Genomic DNA, 11,500 nt, shown 5'->3' with positions numbered 1-11,500 from the left:
AGATTTGCTTATACAGGGTAAGTCAAAAAAATTTATGAATCAATCAGTATTTATAAATTTGCTTCTCTTTTGTCACATTATACACGACTAAGCGTTATGGGTGTAAGACTTGCTTTCCCAGTGGAAGTTCCGAGTACGAATACTACAGCGTTGCAGTTTTTTTCCCCATCAAAGCAAAAAAGGCACCCGATTTTCTCCACAATGCAGTGTGAGAATACAATAGATACCGTTATTGTTTATCACATTGTACTTATCCGTGTGATTTACAACAATTCATAATTTTCCATTGTTATTAGTATGATACATCAACCACTGCAATGGATGTCATAGACAAAACTAAAGTACTTGTATGATCCATCAATGAATACAGAAAAAAATCTCCAGAAGAATCTCCAAAATAAATTCATATCGAATCATTTGCTTGTCTGTGACTTCGTACGTCTCGGTGAAATATGTGAACAAACTCACAGACAAAACAATCGTGTGGAAGTAGGACGTGCGGAGGGCGGCTGCAGGGAATCACTCTACCAGATGGAAAGAGGATAGCGACAATTGTGAAACCAATACGAAAAAAATTTTGCTTACTGAGGTTGTGCTTTTCTTTGTTTGTCACCTGTGTCATTATCATTTCTGACATTCCGACCAAGGATATTACATATATATAGACATGAATGACTTCCTGAGCCTAAGCTACGGAAGTATAGTAATCGAGTCCATCTGGCCACTTTCATGTTTTCTCGACGTTTGCAGGTCCCTGGAAGACGAAAAAAGTGGTCTCCCTTCTCCGTCTGTCTGTCGTCGGTGTCAATTTTTATTAGACAGAATGACCGTCCCAATTGCAATTTATACGTATATTAGGAATAGCATAGATGGTTAAACGCTAACCAAATGTTAGCTGATCATCCCTATCACCAATGGGATAATAATAATAATAATAATATTTTATTATAACCCAACAAACATAAATGTTTTTGTAGGGTATTAAAAAGAATACAATCTTACAAACTAAAGATAAATTCACTTAAAAGAAGTTCGTATCAAGTAAAAGTTTGATTCTATTCTGAAAAATAATATAAGATTCAAAAATATCGACGTTGTTTTGAACGCTGTGATAATAACGAAACATATTTAAAAGTGGCGAGTGTAGATGCTGATTCGTATTAGGCGTTTCAAAAGAAATGCTAGTAAAGGAGCGAACTCCATAACTCGGTGCCTGAAAATTAACATTGCTAAGTAAAACAGGGCTATCAATAATACTATGAATTAATTTATATAAAAATACAAGTAAATTATAAGTTCGCCTCGAATTTAAGCTTGGCATATTAAACTGATCTAAAAGACTATCGTATGATACATTCCTATAAGGATAAGTGCCAGACATTACAAAATATAAATGTTTTAAGTGTTTTTTCTGAACACGCTCAATTGCATTGATATGTACATTGTAATAAGGACTCCATATTACGCTTGCATACTCTAATCTACTACGAACAAGAGTCTTATACAACAATTTTATACATTCTAGACTTCTAAACTCACGTGTATTACGATTTATAAAACCTAACATTTTAACGGCAGTGTTAACTATATAATTAACATGAGGCACAAAAGACAAACTAGAATCCATTATAACCCCCAAATCTTTAAATTCATTACATCTATCAATTTCCTCGTTGTTTATATAATAACTGCTTACTATATTTTTTATTTTTTTACTAAAAGTCATGACTTTACATTTTTTTCGATTTATTTCTAAGCCGTTATTAATGCACCAACTAACCACTATATCTATGTCACTTTGCAGTGATTTACAATCATTATCGTTAGCAATAACTTTGATGATCTTTAGATCATCAGCATATAGAAGGGGTTTACAATGTAAATGCTTAACAAGGTCATTAATAAAAATTAAAAATAATATCGGACCTAAATTTGATCCTTGCGTAACACCTGAATGAGTCCCGAACTGTATTGATTTATATCCTTGGTACTCAACATTTTGAAACCTATGACTAAGAATCGAATACACTAAGTGAACAAGATTATTACATAGTCCAAATTTTTCGAGCTTAGTAATTAAAATGGTATGACTGACTCGATCAAAAGCCTTAGTCAGGTCTGTATACACTACATCTACTTGCTGCTTGCTGTTCAATGCATTCGAGACAAATTGTGTAAAGTCACATAGGTTTGTAATAGTAGACCGACCTTTGTAAAAACCATGTTGTTCTACAACAATTAAATTAGATACATGACTATAAATATGATTCGATAATATAGATTCAAACATCTTTGAGAAATTCGATAGTAAGCTAATTGGTCTGTAATTAACAATGTCATTATGCGAGCCTGATTTATGCACAGGGCAAATTTTGGAAAGTTTCCATCTCTTTGGAAAGTGCGCATTTGTAATAATAAGATTAAAAATATGTAAAAGCGGTGCAACAATACATGGTAAGCAGTCCCGCACAAGAAAAGCTGGTATATTGTCAGGGCCCATGGTGAATGAATTCTTCAGTTTTTTTCCAGCTTTGGTAATATCATTGGAAGTTACACAAAAGGTATGCATCACATTTGCATAAACATCACAATTGGTGGTATCACACCTTGTAATTATTGGTGCACATTTATCGCCATTTGATGTATTACTTGCACTATCACAGCCACTATCATTATTTGGTTTATAAACACTACTAAAGTGTTGGGCGAACATGTCCACAATTTCTTGGGGCGATGTTAGCGACTTATTCATGTAAACCATATTTGCAGGAATTCGACTAGTGTTTCTTTTGTTATTTATATAGGCCCATAATTTACGAGAATCTTCTTTGACAGCGTTTTCGGCATTTATTTGAAATTTATAATACTCTTCACGCGTACGTTTTCTTATTATTCGACGATACATTTTAATTTTGTCCCGGTACATTCCAAATTTAAATTTTTTATGTAGCTTTATGTACCGATTTTTTTCTTTGATATAAAATCGAATGTCCTTTGTAAACCATATAGGGTAATGAGAGTATGAGATAGGACACTTGGGGACATAATAGTCTAGAAGCGTATATAATCTATTATAAAAGAAATCAGTTGCTCTGTCAACATCCTTTATTTGTTCCAAGTCATTCCAATCCATCAAACAAAGAGCTCCGTACAGTTCCTGATAATTAGCTTTCCGAAAATTGTATCTAACATTCGTTTCAATATGGCTTCCAAATTTTTTAGAACTATCTATTGACCAACTTAGTTCAACCACGAGGCTGGGATGTTGCCGATCTTCTAGGACCAGTGGATACTCACTACTGCTAACTACACAACTGATATCATTAGATACATTTATTACATCCAAAATTCTGCCATTAACGTTTAAAATCTGATTTTGTTGATGTAATGAGTTGTAGTTGAGAAAGTTAATGAAGGACGAGCACAACAACGACATTTTATTGGAAACATAGTAACTCTGAAGTTCACTAATATTGAAATCACCTGCAATGACTGTTGCTTCAGATGGCACCAGCGTTTGTTCAAGATACTCAAAAAGTTGTTCATATATTAATTCACTTTGAGATGGTGGAATGTACATGTTAACGAACTTAACATTCTTATTACAAAATGATACTTTAACTGCTATTACTTCAATTTCATCAATAGGGCAATCTAGATCAATTTTTCCGCTTGGAAACCTAGTGTCTACGGCTATAAGTACTCCTCCACCTGTCTTAACTGGACGATCTGATCTATAGACATTATAATAATTTCCAAAGAGTTCAGTCGACATAACATGAGGTTTGAGCCAAGTTTCAGTCAATAAGATAACATCCCATTCACTGGCTAGTAGATTAGTATAAAATTCGTTAATTTTTGTATTTAGGCCACGCGTGTTTTGATAAAATGCTGTTAAATTATATGTTAAATTATTAATTTGTTGGGTTGACTTTAGTTTTTTATTTGTTTCTTCACAATAGACGGAATCCCACCCCGGTACTTTAATAATATATCTTCTTCACCGTTAGCTTTTCTCATGCGAAACTCCTGTCTAACATTATAACTTATATTTCTTTGACGGATAGTAAGATCGTGGTTAATGTAAACATTATTGGTAGGCCTGTATTTGTTAAGTATGCGTTGAGGATCCTTTTGAGATGAGAAAATTAACTTTAAAGGTCGAACTATATGTTCATTAAACTTTCCCAAACGATAACATTCGAAGTTAGATGGGTCAGTAATACCTGTAGATGCGATGATATTTTTGACTTTATTCAAGTCATCTTGCTCTTTATCCTGTTCAGTATCCCCAGTCGATTCCGCAATGTTAAAGACAATCAAATTATAAGAACGTTGGTGACGGTCCTGAAGTTCTTCAATGAGTTTTTCTCCATTCTCATATCGAATATCTACGCCTACATGTTCACCTTGCGGACTGTTATTTTCTTTCTGATGCTGCAGCTCATTTTTTAGTGTGTTTATTTCCTCCCTTAGTGTGGCCATTTCACTTTTTAATGTCCCAACGATTGTGATGATGTCACATCCATCGCAGAAGAAGTGGATTTTTTTTGTTTTTAAGAGCTAGGACGTTTTTTTCATTTCTTGAGATACCAGCACACTCGTAATGTATTGACAAATGACATAAATCACACTGCACTTTTTCAGATTCATTGCACTTCTTTTTACACTTGGAGCAAGACTCAGCCATGTTAAACACGTCTGTTCTTGAACAATGTATGGGATGACGTCATTCCAAAAATTTTTTGTTTATTTCATGAAATACGATACTTCTGCACTTGCGGTGTATGATTCCGTGTTGCCTTTTCACCTTAGACATCCAGATTTTTGGGAAAAAAATAAAATTATATAACATTTTGCAATCGTTAATCAAAATTTATTCGTTTATTCCCTGCCAAAAAATTGATGATTCATCCCAAATATTTCCGAATAAATTCTATTTCAACTCTGCAAAATATTATGACTCTATACTTGTGGTTTACCAATGAATGCATAGTTTTTAGAATTACGTATACATGAGCACTCAAAAAAAGTAATGAGTGACGCAAATTATTGTATTGATTAAGTTAAGAACCACTCACTCCATTTTCTTGAAAATTTGGCAATACAGTACTGCTGTTATTAGTATTACACTGCATCTGTACAAACTGATATACAGTCCTTGCAAAAATGTTGATGACGTTATAACAAAATTTTGTATTGAAAAAACTCTTGAAACAAACGCGTAGCACGTTTCTTTATGTTTACTTTAATATTACATACATGTCTTTATTTCAACTTATAAGGATTATCATAAAAACCACTTTCGACCGATTTTTGTACCCTATATAATTGGTTCTCTAATTAATCAACCAGCACTTTTTTTATTACGTTTATTTGCACATTAAGTTTGAGTAGTTCACTGTTTAAGTTGTGCTACAACTATCTTATCTGCCAACGTTATTGGCTCTGATTTTCTGAGTTTCTGTCATTTTATAATACCTATCATCATTTTAGTCTTTTCTTACTCTTTTTGCGTCTTCCATAGAGTCATCTATAACCATTCCAAACAGCATGGGACTCAGTACGCAACCTAGTTAAATTCCAAAGTTTTTGTTGCAGGTTCTTTAGACTCCTCATTATTTGGTCTCAGGATGTTTATGTTGTTTTCGTACATCGATCTTATTAACATTACCTTCTCTCCTTCCTAAATGTTTTGTAATATCTCAGAAGCCTTCTAAGTCTATGAAGAAACCTACAGGTATAAATTTATTATTCATATTTATTAATTTCTCACTGGGTTACCTTATAACGAATTTAGACCTTCGTCGACTTCTAAAATTGCCTCGTGTTTTTTGTATGGTGTTTTCTACCTTATTTCCTAGTCATTTCGCTACTACACTTTGTAACAGCTTTCCTGGGATACTTGCTAAAGTTAGATCTTTATAACTGCTGTATTTTCTCCATTTATATGTTATAAGTTATAACTTTATTTTTCCGAGTTCAAATCTTTTAATACTTTTTAATTCTCAATGCTCCATTCATTAGTTAAGTTCAGATTATCAAGGCGTACTATTAACATCATTTTCTGTTAATTCATTACTTTCTTTATGTAGATGGGTAATAAATGTAGTCAAATGTTCAGTTTACTAGTTTAACTGAAATCGCATGTTTCACTAAATGTTACATGCATTAGTATTTTGTCTGTTCAATTATCCATTCTCGTTGTTATAAATTGTTTTCCCGTCGAAATCAACTTGTGCGCATATATTATGGGCAGTCTTTAATAATTTACGACATCGGTAACAATGCTATCCGGTGGTCAAACATGATTTAGGTAATATCCAGCCAGTTTCCAGTATAAAATATTACTTATCGACTGTAGCCCTTTAGACAGGTTTTAGTATTTCACATAGCAGACAAAAAATTGATTTCGATATCATTTCAGCAAAGTAAATTGAATCGTAAATCAGGTTAATTCTTGCCTAAAATATTGCCATCGGGTCGATGTTCGATGAGATGTAGGTAATGAAATTTATGTAGTGTGATCTATAATTATAAAAAACGCACAAGAGTACATACGCAAGCAAATTTACGTACATATTCTATATGTATTTATTCACTCTAACACCTGTTTGATATAAAATAATTAATTAAATATTTAATTAATAGAACAGCAGAATCAATGTTATAGGTTCACGAAAGAAAACATGTACGAGGCCCACACGAACTCACCTGGTCCAGCGGTGGAAATTAATATAATAATCAAACGACTTTAAATTTTTTATAATTCTTATTGTTAATTTTTTGTTTTTGCCGTACTTAACTAGTAATGCTTTTAAACATAATATACAGAGTTTCTACGAGAAGCTCCAGGTCCAGAAAATTCAAGACGCAACCAGAAATACGATTTTAAAACCATGTTTCCCATCTCATACCATTTAACAAAAAAAGTAAAACATAGTTACCTGTTTTGTGCAACAACACTTACGTAGTATCAGCTACTGTTCTGTTAAAACTGATATTTCGTCAGATTTGACACAGATTATGTTTAAACGACGAAAAAACTGATATTTTGATAATATCATGAGTGTTTCACTGTTCCGTACATGAGATGCCCTAACGAGTTGTTCTTTTGAATGTGTTTGTTTTTTATTTTAACCTAGCACTTGACGTTTATTTCCAAATTATCAAAATCAAACAACTATGTTTTACTTAAAAAAAAAATAGTGATACTAATATCATGACTTATGTTTATTGTTCTACTAAGTGTTAAAATAAATATACCACGGTTTAGTGCAATTAATCATTTCGTATAGGGTTATCTTCTATAGGGCAATGCTAGAGATACATATTCCACAACATAAAAAAAAGATGTATGGCTGGAATTACTAGACTGGCGTCATGAAAGTCAAAATTCAAAGAATTAAAAATCTTAACTTTCCATCGTTGTACATTTTATCATTACTTGTCCTAATTAAGAATCAAAATAAGCAGCGTCGTGAAGATGTTTATGCAAGAGGAAAAGCGAAAGTTGTTTCGACAGAACTTCCCTCGGCCCTGAAGTAAAATGTAACATATCCATTATTTGCGAAAAATTATAAAATTTAATTTTGCGAATGTTATTTCTTTTGTAAGAAACCCTATAAGTTATAATAAAGATATGTAAATATGTAACGTTAAAGTAAATGTAAAGCAGCGTGCTACGCGTATGTTTCAAATGAGTTTTCCTTAACAAAATTTTGTGATGACGACACGATTGGCAGATTAATGTAGTGTTATAGTTAGTAATAACAGTATTGTATTCGCAAATTTTCCGGAAAATGGAGCTAGCCCTTCTTGATCTGATCAATAAAATAAAATTATTCATTAATTTTCTTGAGCTACCTGTATAAGCAAATATAAAAAATATTATTGCAATGATAAATCACAAGTTCAGGTTGATCATATTTTGCATAATTCAGAGAGGATTTGTTCGACAAAGTTTTGAGATGACATCATGCATTTTTTGGGAGGAATACTTAAATGAATTAATTTTGATCAACGATTTACTATGATTGATTACAATAAGCTCAAAACGTTTGCAAGGTTTCAAAGCATTCGGTTTTCTAGTTTCTGATTTATTCGATAAAATAAACTGACTCATTATGAATTTTTTTGAGTCACCTTGTATAAGCAAATCTAAGAAATATTAAAGCAATGATAAATCACAAGTATAGATTCATGCTATTTTGTACATTTTAGATATGATTTATTCGGTAAAATTTTGAGGTGACGTCATCAATTTTTTGGGAGGGGATAAGCAAATATAGGAATTTTGATTAAAAAATTAACACGCTCATGATAACTTTAAAACATCTGCAAGATTTCAAAGCATTCGGTTTTTCACATTCAAAATTAGATTGCAAAATGTTGTTATATATTATATTCTAAAATTCTGGATGGTTTGGGTAAGAACTTAACCGGATTCATAAACTACATGTGTAGGACTATGTTATCTTATACAATTTAAGACCCACAATTTTGAGGAGATGTCATTGCATTGTTCGTAGGAATGATTAGATAAAGTTTAGTTAGTGTTTATCATCTCATGATATTCGTAATACACATATAAAATTTTACAAAAACCGGTCTGACACAGACAGACAGACAGAAATGCGAGACCGATTTTTTCGTACTCTACGGGTCATGACCCATCGAGAAAACATTAATGTTGTGAGTCGCCCAATGGACTCGACTACAATACTTCCTTAACCTACGCTCAGGAAGTAAAAAGTATTGGTTAAACATTTTTTTCGTTTCTTCGTTCCATAAAATAACCCATAGTAAATAAATAAGGGTATCCTGTTATAAAAAATTGATTAAACTCAAGCCAGAATTCAATCAAATTCGGTCAATAGATTCGTTTCGGCTTTATACAAAAAAAAAAAAATTATCGACCGGTGTTACTATTCATTGTGAGTTTTTTTAAATGATACAACCTGACAGTAGTACGTTGTATTTAGTGCGACTTAACAATACACATAGATGTTAAAGTAAAATACAAAACTAAAGAGGGCAGGGGTGGAGCTTATGTAGTCCCGATTCATATATTTATAAAAAGGGGAATTGGAGGACTCGTCGAGCTATAGACCTATTTCTATTCTCCCAGTTTTTTTCCAAAATATTCGAAGGGCTCTTGAAAGAAAGAATAATAAAATACTTCGAAAGCAAAGAGCTCTGGAATTTTAGCCAATATGGATACATGGAAGGCTAATCTACAATGACAGCTCTGGTAGAGGTAATAAATTACATAACAGAGGCGATAGATAAAAAAGAATGCACAGCGCTAACTACACTAGATTTATCCAAAACCTTTGATTTAGTGGGCCATGAAATCCTCTTGGAAAAGTTACAACTTTATGGTTTTCGTGGGAAGCAAGTGGAAATATTACGATTATTGTTGGGGAACAGATTACAAGAAGTGCGATGGAATAAGACATCATCCGGAAGAAAACAATTACATAAGGGGGTTTCGCAAGGTTCTATCTTAGGGTCCCTTCTCTTCACAATATTTATAAATGATCTGCCATATGTTCTAGATATGGTTTCAAAATGCTGTCTGTATGCCGACGATACAGCGTTAGTAACAAAATGTACATTGATTTATTTATTTATTTATTTATTTATTTATTTATTTATTTATTTATTTATTTATTTATTTATTTATTTATTTATTTATTTATTTATTTATTTATTTATTTATTTATTTATTTATTTATTTATTTATTTATTTATTTATTTATTTATTTATTTATTTATTTATTTATTTATTTATTCTAGTCCCTTAACAGGCATAGAGCCCAATTACTAAGGGGCATTGCTTATACAACTAACAAATTACAAATATCAAATTACAAAAATATTATACAACAGAATAGAATTACTATTAAACTCCTTAAATATATCATTATATTCTACTAAGATTAAATGCATTATATTTCGGTCAAATGGAGCAATTTCTAATTTCAGACAATCTGCAATCGAATATGTCCAGAGTTCGCTCAATATCTTTGTGGAACTCCAACATTTGGTATAACGGCGACGCTTTCGCAGCATTGGATCTTGGTATGCTTTGGTGAAAAGTTATTTTATTTCTTAAGTTCTTCTTTGGAACATTCAAACTTATTAACTCCAAAATGTTTTCCGACTTAATAATGTAGTTAACAATATTATATAGTAAAATACCATATGCACATTTTCTTCGTGATTCCAAGCTGCGCATTTTAAATCTTTGGTTGAGGATATCGTTAGGAATACCCCTATATGGATACTCACCATCTATTCTAAACACCAAACATTTCAGCCAACGTCTTTGTACTCTTTCGATATCTTCTACATGCACTTGATAAATTGGATTCCATATAACAGAGCAATACTCTAGTCTAGATCTAACATGTGCGGAATATAACAATTGCATAACATTAGAATCCCTTATCTCTCTAGAATTACGAATAGCAAACCCTAAACCTTTATTCGCGGATGCCCTCACCTTTACGATATGTTCAATAAAGTTCAACTTGGACTCATAGGTTACTCCCAGGTCTTTAACAAATTCTGGACGTTCCAGCACTACTCCATCTAAGTTATATTTAAATTCAATGGGTTTAACTTTTTTACTGTAGGATTTGATCACACAGTTGCATTTGTTTATAGTAGAGATGTACCGACTAGTGTCGGCCGACTAGTCGGCTTTGTCAAAACCGGTTAAAATTGGTTTAATCGACCGAAGATTGGTGTCAAAATGTAGATAATCTTCCGCTAGTTACGATTCTGAAATCGCTGTCACGATATCTGGTCCAATAAACACGCAAAGCGAATTCAAAATTTCCAAAAATTTTCCAAAAAAGTGGTTAAAATTGGTTAAGTAATGTATAAACTGCCCTAAATTGTGTTATTCTTTATTTTTGTACTGGGTTACTACAAAAAATTAAATGTTAAAATTATCCAAACAAATTTAACACATTTTTGGGAAAACAAAGAAACTAGTTATTTCTTTTATTAAAATAAAACAAGTTTTTAAGGTAGTCAGAGAAATTGAAAAAAAAAACACAGTGTCCGTTGCATTTATAAACCGGTTTTGACAAAGCCGACTAGTCGGCCGACACTAGTCGGTACATCTCTAGTTTATAGGTAGTACACGGTCTAAAATAATAAAACTTACGGCTAAACAACTTAAATATCTAACAAAACGGTTATACGAACAAAATTAAATTAAATGTCCGGCATGGTCGTTCCTCCTGGGCGGCGACTTCCCTCAGGACGGGCTCCTCTTGGCTCTGGGGGCGGCGACCTTGAGATCTGGAAAACGCGCGAAGACGGCACGGTGACCCGGGAGGGGAGCGCGGTGACGGTAACGACGCGTGCACGACGGTTTCGGTTTTTGACGGTAACAAAAAAAACGCGGTGACGGTGACACGGTTTCTCGCTCGGGGGCGGCGATTCCAAAACCGGTACAAAACAGGCAGGCGACCCAAAAAGG

General features: G+C 32.8%; 1 protein-coding gene across 1 annotated transcript; it reads right to left on the bottom strand.

The window, feature by feature from the left end:
- Positions 1–9,964: 9,964 nt before the first annotated feature.
- On the bottom strand, positions 9,965–11,138 carry LOC135120726 (uncharacterized). Its single transcript, XM_064045064.1, has 2 exons — positions 11,113–11,138; positions 9,965–10,688 (listed from the first exon to the last, which is right to left on the bottom strand). Exons 1-2 carry the CDS (start codon positions 11,136–11,138, stop codon positions 9,965–9,967), a joined length of 750 nt encoding a protein of 249 aa, XP_063901134.1.
- Positions 11,139–11,500: the final 362 nt, after the last annotated feature.

The sequence above is a fragment of the Zophobas morio genome, unplaced genomic scaffold, assembly GCF_036711695.1.
Source record: "Zophobas morio isolate AGI-343-1 ecotype UQ-CSIRO unplaced genomic scaffold, CSIRO_AGI_Zmor_V1 ptg000005l, whole genome shotgun sequence".
Taxonomy (NCBI): Eukaryota; Metazoa; Arthropoda; class Insecta; order Coleoptera; family Tenebrionidae; genus Zophobas; species Zophobas morio.
Note: the sequence above shows the minus strand (reverse complement) of the source record. Positions and strands in the feature narration are given on the sequence as shown.